Source organism: Eptatretus burgeri, chromosome 13 (assembly GCF_056783735.1).
Source record: "Eptatretus burgeri isolate ZD-2024b chromosome 13, Ebu_testis_v1, whole genome shotgun sequence".
Taxonomy (NCBI): Eukaryota; Metazoa; Chordata; class Myxini; order Myxiniformes; family Myxinidae; genus Eptatretus; species Eptatretus burgeri.
This window is the reverse complement of record NC_140973.1, coordinates 59,538,082-59,557,132: the sequence shown is the minus strand read 5'-3', so window position 1 is coordinate 59,557,132 and position 19,051 is coordinate 59,538,082. Positions and strand designations below refer to the sequence as shown.

Below are 19,051 nucleotides of genomic sequence, written 5' to 3'. Positions count from 1 at the left end.
ATATCTATATCTATATCTATATATATATCTATATCTATATATATATATATATATATATATATATATATATATCTATATCTATATCTATATCTATATCTATATCTATATCTATATCTATATCTATATCTATATCTATATATATATATATCTATATCTATATATATATATATCTATATATATATATATATCTATATATATCTATATCTATATCTATATCTATATATATATATATATATATATATATATATATATATATACACACACACATATATGCCAAATTATCATTGAACCTGATGCAGTAAAAACCAATTCAAAGTTCAGGATATAAACTGTAAGCATATTATGTTTAAGGGGGAAAAAGCACAACGCAGTGAAACGTTAAAACAACAAAAACCTCAGCAATTCATTTATGGCCATTGCCATAATATTGCTGTAATTGTACGGTTGATCATCGCAAGAGCTCTTACAGTCCAACTCAGTTATCCTAACCCTATCTGTAACACCATTTACTCAGAAAGGATAGTTCAATAAAAAGGCTCTCCATATCTTGGGTCTTTTAATCAAAATTCACACAAAACACCGTCAGAAAACAAGGCCTGGGTTGAAAGGCTCACAGTCGCAAAGCAATGACTGGCCAGAATTTTGGTTGATGGAGGTCGCACATGCGGTCAAATGAGAGCTGCAGAGACGTTTCCATGGCCATGATGCTTGTGGCCGACGCTCCGTAAAGAAGCTCCATTTCTGCGCGACGCCTTTCACCGGGATGTTCCATGGGAGCTTGGCACGTCACTCGCGCCGTGCCAGTGGCATGGTCGGCTAGGAGATCATGCAGCTTGGCTTCTTCCTGTTGTTGTTGCTCTGCATTAACGTGCAAGGAGGGCCGGGGGAATGAGGTTGAAAGACTCAACTTATTCATAATTGGAAATTACTTTATCGAAAAGGAAATTCTACTCTGTTATGGAGGCTCTTGGGATCTCCACATTGCTTACCCACCAAGAAAGGCAAAGGATCCAATGAGGAAAAAAGTGGTTTACCCCATATAAAACCTTTGGAATAGGGCCAGGGAATTGGCCTGAAGGCTTAATATGCCAGAGAGATATTGTGGGATATTTTACATCTGCAAGCATGTGTGAGCAGGTAGGACAATATGCTTAGCATTGTCGATGGAGGATGACATACATTATACTGGTCCTTCAATGAAAAGTATTCTGACAGGACTATAAAAGGCCAGATGTGATGTCGTTACCACTGACATATCGTAACTGCAATGAATAAACAAACAGTTTAAGTTTTTATGATTATAATACTGCTTTTATATAATCTTGCTTTGCCTTTCCACTCATGTTATTACAAACAATTTCTGAAAATGTTAAAGATGGCACAAAATGGCTGTTCCCCTCACCCAGTACGGTGTACTCACCCCTTTCTCTGCGATGCCGTTCAGTCTTTGCAAAGTATTTCCGCAGATCCTCTGTTATTTCCATCTCTGTCATGTCAATCTCAAACTCGACAGACAACTCTGTCTCCTCTTCACCCTCTTCATCCTCTTCGTATGCTTCTTGCTCATCGTCAGACTGTTGATCTGTTTGCGCAAAGCTATTGGAGGGCGGCTTGACCCAGGAACTAGTCCATGGGTTTTCTGCCCACGTTCCATGCCCCCAGTTCCGAGGTCGAGCCAATCCTGGGACAGCTGGATAAGTATGAGACAAGCTGCGGAAATTGGGATGATGAAACACATTTGAGAACACATGACTCAAGGGAAAAATAAGATTAATAATGAACAAAACAAACAGTTTAATCTTCTTTTTCATTGGTCACATCCTGGTTGTCAGTACGTCTTTGCTGCGGATTGCTTGGTGTGGTCTCTTACGGGTCCTTTGCTGGCTTAAGAGTCGAATGGAGTCCAATTCTGGTGGGATGGGCAATGACACCCACAGACGTGGCAAAGAGTTATCTTTTTTTTCCGAAATCTGGTGGATAGGTTGGGTGTGTGACAAGGACGAATGGATTCCATTTTGGTGAAGATCTGAATCCCCAGATCCAGATCTGAGAATTAGTTTTAAGTGATTCTTCACAATTTTGTGATAAGGCTAAAAACGATACATAACAGGAAATCTCAAAAATATATAAATGGATTCAACGAAACTTGGCGGACAGGTTGGGTGTGTGAGAAGGACTAATCAATTTGATTTTGGTGAAGGTCCAAATCCGGATCCGAACACGAGATTTTAATTTTTTTTAAAGTGATTCTTCACCATTAAGAGATGGGACCCAAAAACGATATATTGTTGTGGACCGAGGTTCGGTGGCGATAAACGACCACGAGGTGGAGCAGTAGAGCAGTCTCTCACCGAACACCCGGAATTTAGGTCGTGACTCTCGGACAGCTCCGAAAGGTCACGGGTCACTTAAGGACCGTGGTCGCCAATATTTCGACGGCGTGAGGTAGAGTCCACTTGTCTATTCCAATTTACCTAAGTACTCACGCCGTCGAGCTACCGGGGAAACCACACCATCGGTCGACTCTGTCCAAACCGAGTCGCATGTACCGACTCGGGTCTGGCGTACCAAGTGGGAGTTACCAGAGCCGCGCCGGTCCAAATGACAACTTATGGCCCAAACGGCCTCACTATTTCTCAAGCCCACACCATGCTGGGTCAATGGTAGAAACGACAGGCAAAGAACTGGAACATTTAACAGATATTTATTTACAACAGGGAGGCAGACACAGAGCAGAGTTAACCGAATGAAAGAAATGCAATTTACAAGGAAAAACGGGCACTTAAGAGTTTCTAATTACAGATGGGGCTCACGGACACACACACACACACACACACACACACACACACACACACACACACACACACACACACACACACACACACACACACACACACACACACACACACACACACACGAAATAGACCCCATGGGGTCTTTACTCGGTCCCTCAGCCCAGGAGGGAAAGGCGAGCTGGGGATCAGGGCCTTGTATGGGTACCTCTACGTCTCGTGCGGTCACACCGGACTCCAACCCACCACGGTGGGTCTCGAACCCATGACCCGAAGTCCACGGGCACACGACCCTGGCTGCTCGGTCACCACCACGAGGAGCCACCGCAAAGGAGCGCAGAGGAAAAGCTGGGGCCAAGGCCGTGTACTCGTAGCAAGGCCCCTCAAACCTTGCACCTCCAGGGCGGCGGTTTACAGCACGCCCGTTCGTCCCTTCCGTGGGGCGATAAATAAAAGCGTGTCGTCGCCTTGTCAATCGCAACAAGCGCTCGGTTTCACGGTGTTCCCCACGTGGGACAACGTGCGCTGTTTACCTGGCCTTCATGCCATGAGATCCCCGGTGACGTCACTCGCACACCGAACCTGCGCGGGTTGCCGTGCAGGCCAGTCCGAGCGTATTGTCCCATGGACCCGCTCCGCGCATTCTGCGATCAGAACACACGGCATGCAGCATGTGATGCCCCACACACGCGCCCACATGGGAACGCGCGTGTTCCAAATTCACCCGACACTCGCCTACATTTTAACCGTCCACGAGGTCGTCTTGTCCCAAACGCGGAACGTTTCCGCACTGGATTCCCTCCACGCAGACATGGGCACGATGGCCGTTCGCAAAATGCGGAACGGGCCTCGTACGCGGAATCTCACGGGACCGGCGCGGTTACTGAAATAGCTCCACTACTTGGCTCGCTACTCGTGTCTCCCGTCTGGATCCGTCCGTCATCCATTTCCATACACGCACTTACGCACGCCATGTTACTCGCACTATTCGCACACCTCGACACACACATCGGGGATTCGTGTTAACTCAAGGGGTCCTGGGGTCTCTACCCCCCCAAACACGTATCCTTCCGTATCATGCACCCCCCCCCGACCTCGCTTGGCTTCACTGGACTCACCTGGTTGCAGTCTACTTCGAGCGAGCCTATCCTCTCCCTCTGTTCCCGAGGGAGGCTTGCCTGATGCTCGCATCCATGCGGCTTTCCATATTCCCCTTCATCTCATCCATTTTATGCGCATTTGCATCCATTTTGTTTTCCAAATCCCTGTTCACATCTTGCATAAATTGCTTCATTCCCTCCATAATCCTAAATATAACACATACTTATCGACATAACTGAATTGCAGGGACTGCTATCTGTGTGCAAATGGCTTCCAGATTCGTAACAATATAGCATAATATCTCAAAAATGTATGCATGAATTATGACAAAACCTGGTGGATAATTTGTGGAGGTGACAAGACGCCAATTCGACTTTGGTTCAGGTCCGGATGCAGATCTGGCCTATCAGTGGAATACAAAACAAACGGTTCAGCCTGGCGGTGGTGTGTGCTATACCAAGTGCCATTTTAGTTGTTTAATATTGTTGCAAATCTGGAAGCCATGAGCACACAACATACAGGTCCTATAGATCAGTTATATCGGTAAGTTCATGTTGCCAGTTAGGGTCCCGACACAAGTGTAATGGGTAATTAAATGTTCCTGCGCTGTGGAGTTATTTTAATAGTCAGGTTTTATTTTTGTTTATTACACCACCAACAAAAACTACAACAACGCCAGCATCGTTTCACCTTCAACTCACTTCTTCCCACCGATGCCATCGCTCACTTGCGTGTCAGCACGAACGTGGGCGGAGTTCACGAAGGCCTAACGTCTCTCTCGTGAATTCTCGGCAGATCGGGGATGGGGTGGGGCCTGACGTCTCTCGCAAATCCTCGGCAGATCGGGGACGGGGCGGGGAACCAAGGCGCCCGACATGCCCCCCCGACCAATGATGGAGAGATAACGGAGTTCCCCGGCGAATGAGATGCGCGGAGGGGTGAGACGCGTGCCCCCCACCCCGACGGGGGGCGAGTAGAAATAAACGGGACAGGCGGTCCAGCCGGTCTGTCTGGTCTGGTATTGGTCGTAATCGTCTTCCTAGTCCTCCTCACGATCGAGTGCTCGAGAGACACCATCCCCCACAAGGACCGCAAGGGTTGGGCGCCGTGTCTCTATCGGCGAATGGGCGAGCTTGAGAGACACCATCCCCCGCAAGAACCGCAAGGGTCGCTCTCCGGTGCCTGGATTTGGCTCGCCTCCCACTGGCGCCCGGACCGAGTCAGTTCGAAGACCACACGAGGTGGACAGGTCCAAGACAGACCCTGGTCTTCAGCCTGACTGTCCTCCGGGCTCGAGGTCCTAAAAAGACCACTTCGGTCCGATTATTTGGGTGTGTGTGCGTGTGTGTATCCGTGGGCCCGTCTGTTAAGTAGTGAACTGTACAAGTGCTCTTGTTGTACATACCTTGCATACCTACATTTATTAATATTCAGTTTAACTCTGCCCTTTCGTGCTCCTCTCATCCCCCCATCGTAAATAAACAACCCCATTTGTGAAATGTTTGAGCTCGTTTGTGTGTATTCCTTCATTGGCCTCGCGTGCTGTGTGTTGGAAAATTAGCTAGGCCATTGCCGTTGTAACGGGATATTTGGGACCGACGGATCTCGGCGATCAAACGGCTCGGATCGCACATGGAACGAGTACGCTACGCGTCTCGTTCTGTACGGGCATCGTCGTGGGTGAATTTCCCCGGTAGTTTGGACCACGTGAGTATTTAGGTAAATTGAAATTGGCAATTGACCCTACCCCACGTGGTCTGTCTATTGGCGAACTTCGGTCCAATAAGGGACCCGTACTTTTCCGAAAAGGTACGATCTGAATTCCGGGCGATCGGTCGAACCGACTCTGCAGCTCCATCTAGTGGTCGTGCTCGCGGCCAACGCCCGGCCCCGCAACAACATTATGATCATCATTTATTAAAATAAACAATGGTGAAGGGTGCATTTCAACCATTGCATACAACAGAACAGGGGGACACAATCACATCAAAGGAGAACCAGAGGCCATGATCAGAAAATGAGATATTTATGGAGTTAAAATAAAAAGACCATGATCTCTCACAAACTTTACAGCATTGTGGTTTCCAAAAACAAAAAAAGCTTTAATGTACAAGGGGTTCCTTGCTATAAGTCTACCCGCTATCCATCATTCCGCATACAAGTCCAGAAGTTACTTCCGAACATTTTCATTATACATCCAACAATTCCCTGCACTAATGTCCATTGGACAGAAGACCAGTTACCCAATGTTCCACCCCACAATGTACTGCGTCCTCTCCCTCTCAGACTCTGTTTCTGTTTCTGTCTCACACAGTGCATTGTTGGACACAACGCTGCCATGTACTGTATTTTTATCGTTGTGTAATTTACCACAGTAATCGTGGAACATTGAATAGTAAACGAAGTTTTAATGAAAAGGGTGAACCTGCACATAAGCGGCAACGCAGTCGTGTAACCCTGGATGTCAAATTAGTAGTGCAACTCCACCGACTGTTCAAACTATTTTAAAGAACACCGCCAAAGGTCATGCAGACCTTTGCAAGGCACGCAAGGCATGTCATTTGGGTAACGCAGTCCATGCTGCAGGCCATGTCCGAAGTGGGCGTGATGGCTGTAGTGAGAATGGCGACCGCCGGAGCTCTTCGTGAGGTCCCGTGCGGACACCACGGGAGGTCGCAGCACGAGTGTTGGGTTTCGCAACACAAGTGTGTGTATCAGCACAAAGGCTGGAGCCTGGATCCATGGGGGAAACCCTGTGGCTTATAGGGAATGATAACTTAGAGGGTGAAGGACTGATGCAGGCAGCTTGAATTAAAGATTTTCAGGGTGTAAGACTGCTAAATAATTATAAAATAGTTAAAAGATATTGTAAGTAAGATAAAAAGGTGTCTGTTTTTTTTTTAATTTGTTTAATTTATCATATTTTTTTTCTAATGTTTTGTGTTTCAGACATATTTTTTGATTGCTATAGTGCCTTCAGAAAGTATTCACACCTTCACGATTTTGTCACATTTTGTGTTACAGCCTGAATTTAAAATGGATTGAATTTAAATTTTTTGTCACCGATCTACAAAAAATACATCATTATGACAAAGTAAAAACATGTTTTTCGAAAGTTTTACATGTTAATTAAAAATGAAAATCAGAAATATCTAATTTACATAAGTCTTCAACTCCCCAAGCCAATACTTTGTAGAAGTGTCTTTGGCAGCGATTACAGCTTCAAGTCTTCTTGGGCATGTCTGTCTCAGCTTTGCACATCTGGGTTTGGATATTTCTCCCATTCTTCCTTGAAGATTTACTCATGCTCTGTCAAGTTGGATGGGGAGCGTCGGTGAAAAGCAATCTTCAAGTCTTTCCACAGATTCCCAATGGGATTCAAGTCTGGGCTTTAGCTGGGCCAGAACGTTATTGTTCTGAAGTCATTCCAGTGTTGCTTTGGCTGTATGTTTGGGGTTATTGTCCTGTTGGAACGTAAATCTTCACCGCAGTCTGAGGTTTTTTTGCACTTTGAAGCAGGCTCTCCTCAAGGATTTGTCTGTATTTGGCTCCATTCATTGTTCCCTCTATCCTTACAAGTCTCCAAAACCCTGCCATTGAAAAGCATTCCCACAGTGTGATGTTACCACCACCATGCTTCATGGTAGGGATGGTGTTAGATGGGTGATGAGCTGTGCTCGGTTTCTACCAGACATAGCACTTTGCAATCAGGCCGAAGAGTTCAATTTTAGTCTCATCAGATCACAGAATCCTTTGTTTCATGCTCTCAGTCTTTCACGTGCCATTTTGCAAAATCTGGGGATGCTGTCATGTGCCTTTTTCTCAGGAGTAGCTTCCATATGGCCACTCTCCCACAAAGCCTAGATTTGTGAAGTGCTGCAGAGATTGTTGTCCTTCTGGCAGGTCCTCTCATCTCAACCAAGGAACTCTGTAGTTATGTCAGAGTGGTCATTGGGTTCTTGGTCACCTCCCTGACCAATATCCTTCTTGCCTGGTTGCTCAGTTTTGTTGGACGGCCCACTCGAGGAAGAGTCTGGGTAGTTCCATATTCTTTCCATTTCCTAATGATGGAGCTCACTGTGCTCTTGGGAACTTTCAACACCAGAAATTGTTTTATACCCTTCTCCAGATCTATGCCTCCTCACAATTATATCTCGGAGTTCTACGGACAGTTCCTTGGACTTCATAGGAGAGTTTCTGCTCTGACATGCACTGTCAACTGTAGAACCTTACATAGAAAGGTGTTTCTTTCTAAACCATGTCCAATCAATTGAATTGGCCATGGGTGGACTCCAATCAAGTTTTGGAGGTCCAGTGACTGTTCAAACTCAAGGATGATCAAAGTAAATTGGATACACCTCAGCTCAAGTTGGAGTGTCATAGCAAAGGAGTTAAATACTTATTGATGCAAGACATTTCAGATTTTCATTAATTTGTAAAAATTTCTCAAACAAACAGAATAACAAGCAGTCATGGACTGGTACTTACGAAATCGTCAACTTGACCTCTGACCTTGTCTAATAAAAGCTGTCTCCAGAGAAGGTAGCGACGCAAACCAGAAGTTTCTACGATGATTCTGAACCAAACCATCAAAAATCAAATGTTTTGGATGTTTGACCTCACTGTGACCTTGACCTTTGACCGATTTTGACCAAAATGTAATCAGCGTGAGCCACCACCCTCCTGAATCACGTGGTGTAATTTGACATTGGTAACTTCTTCCGTTCTTGAGTTATCATTTTTTGGATGTTTGACCTCACTGTGACCTTGACCTTTGACCGATTTTGACCAAAATCTAATCAGCACGAGCCATCACCCTCCTGAATCACGTGGTGTAATTTGACATTGGTAGCTTCTTCCGTTCAAGTTATCGTGCCTACAAACAAACAAACAAACAGAAACGGAAGTCATCAACGACGCGCCTGCTCGAGCGCACTGCATCATGGGACGACCCGTGACGCGTCGAGTGAAATATTTTTTATACAATCTTAAAACGTCGCCAAAACATCCGATTTTTACCAGAATTTCGACAACCGAGTTTTAAGCGTCCTAAGCGATCGCAAAAACCGAAGACAAAATTAAAATCGAAGTTAAAACGAACTCGTAACGTCGAGCGAAGCAAAAATACTCCATTTCTCCACACGAATTTACGGAATTATGTTTGACCTCACTGTGACCTTTGACCGATTTTGACCAAAATCTAATCAGCACTAGCCATCACCCTCCTGAATCACGTGGTGTAATTTGACATTGGTAGCTTCTTCCGTTCTCGAGTTATCGTGCCTACAAACAAACAAACAAACAAGCAGTCAGAGACTGGTACTTACGAAATCGTCAACTTGACCTCTGACTTTGTCGAATAAAAGCTGTCTCTGGAGAAGGTAGCAACGCAAACCAGAGGTTTCTACCATCATTCTGTACCAAACCATCAAAAATTGAATTTTTGACCCCACTGTGACCTTCATCTTTGACCGATTTTGACCAAAATCTAATCAGCACCAGCCATCACCCTCCTGAATCACGTGGTGTAATTTGACATTGGAAGCTTCTTCCGTTCTCGAGTTATCTGTACCAAACCATCAAAAATCGAATATTTGACGTCACTGTGACCTTGACCTTTGACAGATTTTGACCAAAATCTAATCAGCACGAGCCATCATCCTCCTGAATCACGTGGTGTAGTTTGACATTGGTAGCTTCTTCCGTTCTCGAGTTATCGTGCCTACAAACAAACAAACAAGCAGTCAGAGACTGGTACTTACGAAATCGTCAACTTGACCTCTGACTTTGTCGAATAAAAGCTGTCTCTGGAGAAGGTAGCAACGCAAACCAGAGGTTTCTACCATCATTCTGTACCAAACCATCAAAAATTGAATTTTTGACCCCACTGTGACCTTCATCTTTGACCGATTTTGACCAAAATCTAATCAGCACCAGCCATCACCCTCCTGAATCACGTGGTGTAATTTGACATTGGAAGCTTCTTCCGTTCTCGAGTTATCTGTACCAAACCATCAAAAATCGAATATTTGACGTCACTGTGACCTTGACCTTTGACAGATTTTGACCAAAATCTAATCAGCACTAGCCATCATCCTCCTGAATCACGTGGTGTAATTTGACATTGGTAGCTTCTTCCGTTTTCGAGTTATCGTGCCTACAAACAAACAAACAAGCAGTCATAGAATGGTCCTCACGAAATCGTCAACTTGACCTCTGACCTTGTCTAATAAAAGCTGTCTCTGGAGAAGGTAGCGACGCAAACCAGAAGTTTCTATGATGATTCTGTACCAAACCATCAAAAATCGAATGTTTTGGATGTTTGACCTCACTGTGACCTTGACCTTTGACCGATTTTGACCAAAATCTAATCAGCGCGAGCCACCACCCTCCTGAATCATGTGGTGTAATTTGACATTCGTAGCTTCTTCCGTTCAAGTTATCGTGCCTACAAACAAACAAACAAACAAACAAACAGAAACGGAAGTCATCAATATACTTTCGAAATCTTTAGATTTCGTAAGTAACAAACGAAACAAAAAACAAAAATTTTCCACTTTGACATTATGGGGTATTATGTGTAGATCGGTGATTAAAAAAAATCTCCATATAATCAATTTTAAATTCAGGCTGCAATGCAACAAGATGCCTAACACTACACGGTTATTCCAAAAATGAGGGTCTTCAAACACTCAAACATTTTTTTTCCAATCGTTGCACCATCCAAAACCCCAGCACCGAAACTTTACTTCGTTTGGCTAAATTGATTCTCGCACTCAGTTGCTTTACATTCTCCAAAACCTTCTTTAAACACATCAATGGTGTGGCTATGGGTGCAAAAATGAGTCCAAATTATGCAAATTTCTGGCAGTTTCATTGAAGAACAGATTGCTTTTTCTCAATTTGATGGCCCGACACCAGATTTATTTGGACACTATGTTCACAGATGATTGTAATGGACTAATCTTCGGCAAACGATTTGAACTTGAACAATTCATCAATGCCTTCCACTCAAGCACTCAGTTATACATGGGAGATTTCAAATACTTGTCATCTTTTAATCAAACTTTCTGTGGTCGATACTGGTTTTATGACCACTGTTCACAACAAACCAAAAGATTCACACAGCTATCTAATGTACTCATCTTCTTATCCTTTACATGTAAATAATTCCATTCCTTATTCACAGTTTATGAGGCTCCATCACCTCTGCAAGGATGACTGGGTTTTTGGACCTAAAGCCAGTGAAATGCGTCAGTTTTTTATAGATTGTGGATATCCCAGCTCACTCGTGGAAAATGCCCTCAACCGTGTTCGACCAATCAGCAGCCAAAATCTCCTCCATCCAAAAAGAAAACCCGAGAATGAACGAATTCCTCTCAGTTTGGTGCATTATCCCAACAGCCTTGCAGTTGAAAGAATCATCCAAATAAATAAATAAACAAGTGGTGCCAGGCACAACAAATCCCACCCATTTAAGGCATAAAGTTATTTTGGGGATCTAATTTAAATTTTATACATCCTTAACCTGAATGTTGATTTTAAGGAATAGAATAAGGAATATTTTAGTCTTGGTTTGAAGTCAATTAAACCATTTTTGACAAAGTTATGAGCGAAAAAGATTTTGACCTTTTCGTGACCTGACCTTGACCTTTGACTTAATTGGACCCAAACGTTAATGGGGTCGTCCGAGGTTCATTACCCACCTGTGGATACAATTTGACAGTGTTTGAGCCAGCAGTTTTCCCGTAAAGTTGTATTTTCGTAACCATGTTTTAGTTTTAGTGGAAAATTTGTAATTTTGACCGATGGCCATGACCCCCAAAACTTCAGACCCAACCGATCTTCACAAATATACATTTTTCACTCTAGGAATGGGTAGGATTATAAGTGACAAATAGAATAAGGTTCACTGTTAGCTTAGTTTGAAGTAAATCAGATCATTTTTGACTAAGTTATGAGCGAAAAACAATTTTGATCTTTTCGTGACCTTGACCTTTGATCCAATTGAACCCAAAAGTTTATGGGGTCGTCCAAGGTTCATTACCCACCTGTGGATTAAATTTGATAGTGTTTGCTAAAGCCGTTTTGCCGTAAAGTTGCAAACAGACAGACAAACAAACAAACAGACAAACAAACCGGACGATTACAATATCCCGCTCCCTCGCTCCGGGAGGGGACGGGATAATAAGTAACTTTAGAATTCAACGGAGACGGGGAGGGAGAGGGAGAGGGAGAGGGAGACCACTTCCATTTTCTCTCAACCACTTCTCTTTTCATTTAAACGAGACAAAACTTTGCGAAATGTTCTGGTCAAAAGTACATGACCTTCCAATCGACCACCTGGATCATTCAAATGTTCCCGGAGTCCCAATACATGTGGTTTTATCAACCCCACAACATTAATATCAGGACCAAACCACACCACCAATATCAAAGATCATTTCACCTGTGCCATCTTCAATGTATTTTATGTATTTTATGCTCACTTTGTAACAAAGCTTACATCGGGGAAACTGGATGACAGCTTGGAGACCGCTTTAGAGAACACCTCAACGATGTTAGAACCAATCATGATGATGTTCGTAAACCGGTCTCTCGTCACTTCAAGCAAGCAGGATACACCATCATCACATGTCTGTCTGTGGTTGGATACTGCACCATGGCAGAAATGACTCCTGGAAACTTAGCTCTTTGAACCTGAGCTCCTTGGACTTTCAGCTCCCCCATCCTGGGCTTCCTGGAGAAAAATGCGGCCGCTGGGGTATATAGAGGTTTGAATAGCGGCTGGTAAGCCAGCCACTCGGGTATATAGAGGTTTGAATAGCGGCTGGTAAACCGGCCGCTCAGGTATATAGAGATTTGAATAGCGGCTGGTAAACCGGCAACTAGGGTATATAGAGGGTTGAATAGTGGCTGGTAAACCGGCAACTCGGGTATATAGAGGTTTGAATAGGGGCTGGTAAACCGGCCGCTTGGGTATATAGAGGTTTGAATAGCGGCTGATAAACCGGCCACTCGAGTATATTGAGGTTTGAATAGCGGCTGGTAAACTGGCCGCTCGGGTATATAGAGGTTTGAATAGCGGCTGGTAAACCGGCCACTCGGGTATATACAGGTTTGAATAGCGGCTGGTAAACCGGCCACTCGGGTATATAGAAGTTTGAATAGCGGCTGGTAAACCGGCCACTCGGGTATATAGAAGTTTGAATAGCGGCTGGTAAACCGGTCGCTCGGGCATACAGAGGTTTGAATAGTGGCTGGTAAACCGGCCACTCGGGAATATAGAGGTTTGAACAGTGGCTGGTAAACCGGCCACTCGGGTATATAGAGGTTTGAATAGCGGCTGGTAAACCGGCCACTCGGGTATATAGAGGTTTGAACAGTGGCTGGTAAAATGGCCGCTTGAGTTCAAAAGGGATAAAGAACAGTATTTCATCCACAAACTTGGTACACCTGCACCAAATGGTTTGAATGAAACATTTTCTGTCTCTTAATTATCATGCCTTTCATGCTCATCCTTCACCTTTTACTTTTTCTTTCCATATCCTTCCTCTCCCCGCATGTTCCACTTCCTCTTTCCCCATCTATCCCTCTCTCTCTCCCCTCCTCGCTTCCCCCTCCCCCCTCCAGACCAACCCACTATTTTTCTCCCTCTCCTCCCTTTGACTTCTCATTTCACCTCTCTTCCTTCTATTCCTCTTATCCTGCCTCCATCAACTTGTCACTTGATGTTTCTATTCTGGGCATTACTTTATATATGACGTCCACACCTCTGTCCAATCGGCGTTCTCCATTCCCAGCAGTCAGTGATGTTGTCATTTGCGGAATTTATTCCACACAGATACCCACCCCATTGTTTCTCTCTTTCTCTTTCTTTCTTTATTTGCTCTGATGAAGGGTAAAGCACAAAATGTAAACTCTCCTTTTAATCATGGTGGATCAACTACCATTTGAGATTTTAAAAGGTTCATGGTATGTGTTTTATTTGGTGCCTAACATGTTAATCACTTGATAAGTTTCATTGTAGCCACTGCCAATTACTTTAAGATTCTTAAGACCCTTAGTCTGATTTTTTTTCGTTCTTAAGTAGCTGATGCTTGTTGCATGTGTGATCAGCTTTTGTTTCTAACAATTTCTGTGTCTGTACTCATGACTCTAATTAAAGGTATAGTTGTCACTAATCAATGTCATTCTTTTGCAAATTAGTCTGATTATTCATTCTTAAGTCATGTATCCATTCCTCGCAAGATGGGAAAAATCTGAAAATACGACTTTGGTGCCAGGACTCGAAAATTTAAATAAATGTGTAATATGGTGCCACTTCAATTCAGTACCAAGGGCACAAATCTGATTTGGCAAAACTTAAGAATGAGCTTTTCAAGCATTGGACTGATGGGAAAATGGAACCACACCATTCAGAACTTTGGTGTGGATTGTCTAATTAAACTGGGCTGTGTCCCATTCCAATCCTCATCGTGTGGTCGTTCGAAGTTGGTCCATTTCTCAACAAAGTCAGAAGTTCAGACTGCACGTCAGAACACATGCTCTCGACTTCTGCGTCAACTTTTAGCGCCGAGTCGTTTCAATTTGGCTAAAAAAAAAAAGATCAACTATGGGCAGAAAGAAGAAAGAAAAAGAAAAGAAAAGATAGCAATGGAAACCCTTTCTTAATCAATGGCTCGAATAAATCAAATGTTCGAAGCGAGAAGCAATACAGTACCAGTGCAGGGCTTTGCGGGCAGCTCGGCGGTGTTTCTGCAGCCAGAATTGGCATGCATGGTAGTGACGCCAGTATGCATTGTATACTGGGTGTTCGTACCATGGGTGATCTTCACTCCCCATTCTCGCTCGCTTCGTCCTCCGATCCAAATGGTAGTCAGGCTGCATGACCTGCGCAGATCAAGAGGACACCATGATCAGTTTGCAGCACACATCAAGGGACGATGTAAAAAAATCGACATTCACCCTTCCTCATGAATGAACAAAAATGTTTCCAAAGTAATAATAAATATGGTTTTGTAAAAAAAAAATATATATATATATATATGTATATATATATATATATATATATATATATATATATATATATATATATATATATATATATATATTGGAAATTGTCCAAGCCAGACAATCAGAGGTCACAGTGCCAGCAGGGGTGCAGCATCACGGAACACCGTCATTTTCAGGCGTCGTTGAGAGACGTATCCGAGCCACACGAACTCGTTTAGGTAGATTTCACGAGAACAGGCGTTTTGGCTCGTACCCTGGATAAATCCCGAGCTTCCTTATAATTATATGGCACAGTTGACCCCCTTAAACAGGACCCCCCCTCCTCTGGTCTATAACCGTCACAGCAGCCTCAACATGCTCGATAACACGTGAGGCTCCCAGTTGCAGATCAAATGTTAAACTTCATCAAACACTTTGAAAGTTAAAACATTTTATGACTACTGTACCTGAACAAGGTGAACTCGACCCGTGAATACAAGCAAACGGAAGCTTTGCTTAGCGATGAGCAAAAAACGAGAGCTGAGGTAAAAAAAATAAAAAAAACTCATTTTGTACTTTTGTCCGATTGGATGACGATCCAATGAGAACATCGCAGACCACAGAGCGGGATCTTTAATTTTCATCGCATTCGAAAACAGTTGGGGTTGTGGGAAAATAAAAGACAAAGTGAGAAGGTGAAATTACAAGCGAGCTCGTATAGACACCTCCAAAAGTAGCGCACTATTCTTTTCCCTCATCGGCTGAAATGAACATGGAGAAAATAAGGAAAACGCAAAGATGGCGAGAAAGAGTGTAAACTTACATTAATGGAATCCAACAACATTTGGAGACTGTCTTTAGTACGTTTATTACTGTGTCGGTGCTGGACGGAGGGTTATGGTTTAACCCTGATCTGGTTGTCTATCGATGAGCAAGGATATATATATATATATATATATATATATATATATATATATATATATATATATATATATATATATATATATATATATATATATATATATATATATATATATATGTAAAAAGTTGCGGCAAGATTCGGAAGAAACTTGGTGGATGAGTTGGGTGGATGACAAGCACGAATTGATTTGATTTTGGTTCAGGCCCGAATCCAGATCCAGCCTATCAGTGGGATGCAAAACATATATATCGAATGTATGTATATATATATATATATATATATATATATATATATATATATATATATATATATATATATATATATATACATATATATATATCATCCCCCTCCTCATACAACCTAAGACCCCATTTGCTTTACTTATAGCTGCCTGGCATTGTGCTGCCTGCTTACCTCCCGTATCTATTACCACCCCCAGGTCCTTCTCCTGTGTGACACGCTCCAAAATTACCCCTTGCATCCTGTAATCTCTATTTTCATTGTTCTTTCCCATCCCCAACACCTTAAACTTGCTCAGGTTAAATTCCATCTGCCAGTCTTTTGCCCAATCTACACAAGTATCAATACTTTCCTGTATCTGATCACCACCCCCTCTACTATCCACATTACCTGTAAGATTAGTGTCATCTGCAAATTTGGAAAGCTTACTCTTTACCCCATTATCCAAATCGTTGATGTAAATAATGAATAGTAATGGTCCGAGTACTCATCCCTGAGGTACCCCACTACTTACATCCTCCCACTCACAGCCACTCTTTACTTCCCATCACTGTGCCAGTTTGCAATCCAATTAGCTACCTGACCAACCACTCCACAAGTCCTCACTTTGGCTAACAACCTCCGATATGGTACCTTATCAAATGCCTTCTTAAAGTCTAGATATACTATGTTCACTTCCTTTCCCTCATCCACCCAATCACACTGCTTCATATAACTCGAAAAGATTTGTTAAACAGGAACTACCTTTGGTAAACCCATGCTGACTACCTTTAATTGGTTTGTATTTGTTTAAATGGTTTTTCATCCGGTCTTTAATTAATGTCTCCAATAACTTAAATCAAACTGACAGGTCAATAGTTTCCCAATTCTTCTCTGGATCCTTTCTTAAAACATGGAGTTACATTTGCTACTCTCCAATCCTCCGGTACCTGTCCTGACTCCAGTGAGCTATTGAAAATATCCGTTAACATCTCGCTTACCTGCTCAGCACCTCCCTCAATACTCTCGGGTGTATATTATCTGGACCCGGAGCCTTATCTACTCTTAGATTACCGAGCTGTTCCTTTACTTCCTCCACTCCAACCTGGATCTTCTGTAAAATCCCTTCCTCCCTCCTCGACAGATACTCTCAGCTATTGGCAATTCTCCTGACTGTTCTTGTGTAAAAGTTGAAGAAAAAGGTGACGAGGAGATATGTTAGAGTTTAAGATAATGAAAGTGAGATGTATCAGTGGTTTATACTAATGTATGCATACGTGGGTGCACCGAGGCGTGGTTAAGCAGTCATATGACCCACCCATGTTCTGATGCTGTGTTGTGTTGTGCTGTGTTGTGCCCGTGTCGGGATTAAACCTGTTGTTCCCACTTCAGAGCCTTCGTCCGTGTCTATTGAGTACATTACAGAAAGGTATAGACATAATAAGTGCAGATGAATTGTTCAACAGAGTAGACAGTGATAGGACCAGGGGCCAAAGCCTGAGAGTAAAGAAGAGGAGAGTTAAGACGGCAGCAAGGCAGAGGACTTTCACTCAGAGAGTAGTTAATGCATGGAATGGTCTCCCTGGAAAGGTAGTGGCAGCAGAAACAGTCAATAAGTTTAAATTAGAATTAGATAGGTACCTGGAAGTTATGGGGATGTTGACAGGACTTCAAGGGAGCTTGAGCATTGATGGGTGATTGTGTACATGTGTAAGGAGTGCTGTTGGTGGGGGTCTCCTCAAGGGGGGGGGGTTGTGTGGTTGATGTGTGTTTTTTAACCAAGCCCGTGCCCCCTCCCCTGAGGGGAAAAATATAAAAACTACAAAAACTTAAAAAAAAACACTTCATTTTAAGCAAAATAATAATATTAAAAAAAAAAAAAACAGGTGGAGTTCATCCAAAGGACTCAACAAAATCACAAATTCATGACCTGTTGCCAAGGAATGCTGAAAATTGATCTACCTGGATGATGAAAATTGATCTACCAGCCTGATAATGCAAATAGATGTTTTTACGTTTATGGGGTGGGGGTTAGGTATCACCTTCGAGCAGACAGGAATGTATGGAGTAGCATGGTCCATGTACGAGTAGTTAGCGAATGTTGATGCAATACGAGCGATCGCTGTTTGGAAACATTTGCGCGTTTGTGGGCATGCGCGAACTATCGGGTGGCAGTCCAACTTCCGGTCTACTTACGCTTTGCGTGGACATAAAGTGTGGTGGTATATTTGAATATTGTTTCCTTCAGATTTGATCGATTTAGAACCTGATCATTCCATATGGGCACTGCTTTGATATATTTTCTATCCCTGTCTACCACCAATCGGGCGAGATATGAGGAAAAGTTGAAAGTTTGCGTAGGTGAAGTGGACATTGTTCTGCCTGATCCTTACTCCATTCCAACCAGTCGGTGGATATGTAATCCAAGGCAGCTGCCCCGCTCCAGTACCCCAGCATATATAATTACCTCATTTGAACACCAGGACCATTCACGGGAGAAGCGCTATCGGCCTATAAATCACTGGATGCCTATAATAATTTCATTTCGGGCCATGTTCATGAGGTGCTCCAGCATGAAATACCCACAGTTAGTGCTGTTCTTTCCATTAAGGGATTGGTTGTACCCAGACAGCGCGTGACCGACAAACCGTATAAACCATGGCTTTGCCTAGATAAAACACATGGCTATGTCATACCGGCCCATTGCAATTGTACGGCAGGTTTGGGCGAGTGCCGCAGCCACGTGGCTGCAATCCTTTTCGCAATTGAAGCCGTCACATGTAGTGGGGTTAATTCAGATGAAGCCTGTACGAGTGTGAAGTGCATATGGAGCAAGTACTATAAAAAGGACGTAGTTCCGACTTTTTGAAGGATGTGTGTCTCGAGGCCGCAGCATGTTGTAAATCGGACGGTGATACGAACACCGCTCCCAGTGATGCAGCTGGTGATTATGGTGCAGACGCCATGTATCCGGCAACAGTCACTCACGTTATCGAGAGTATAGCGGGTAAATGAAGCAACA

The 19,051-nt window shown here is 43.3% G+C and overlaps 1 protein-coding gene across 1 annotated transcript; it reads right to left on the bottom strand.

The window, feature by feature from the left end:
• Positions 1–539: 539 nt before the first annotated feature.
• Positions 540–15,576, bottom strand: GEMIN8 (gem nuclear organelle associated protein 8). Its single transcript, XM_085852645.1, has 4 exons — positions 15,356–15,576; positions 14,617–14,786; positions 1,421–1,710; positions 540–858 (listed from the first exon to the last, which is right to left on the bottom strand). The coding sequence occupies exons 1-4, from the start codon at positions 15,530–15,532 to the stop codon at positions 611–613; spliced, it is 885 nt and encodes a 294-aa protein (XP_085708771.1). The 5' UTR covers positions 15,533–15,576; the 3' UTR covers positions 540–610.
• Positions 15,577–19,051: the final 3,475 nt, after the last annotated feature.

Bases quoted from the DNA above. Each gene is read 5' to 3' on its own strand.
- GEMIN8 (XM_085852645.1), bottom strand. From the start codon at position 15,532: ATGAAAATTAAAGATCCCGCTCTGTGGTCTGCGATGTTCTCATTGGAT. The intron at 14,787-15,355 runs GTACAGTAGTCA...TGATCTGCGCAG, and splicing joins GTCGAGTTCACCTTGTTCAG to GTCATGCAGCCTGACTACCA. The intron at 859-1,420 runs GTGAGTACACCG...ACGTTAATGCAG, and splicing joins ACGGCATCGCAGAGAAAGGG to AGCAACAACAACAGGAAGAA.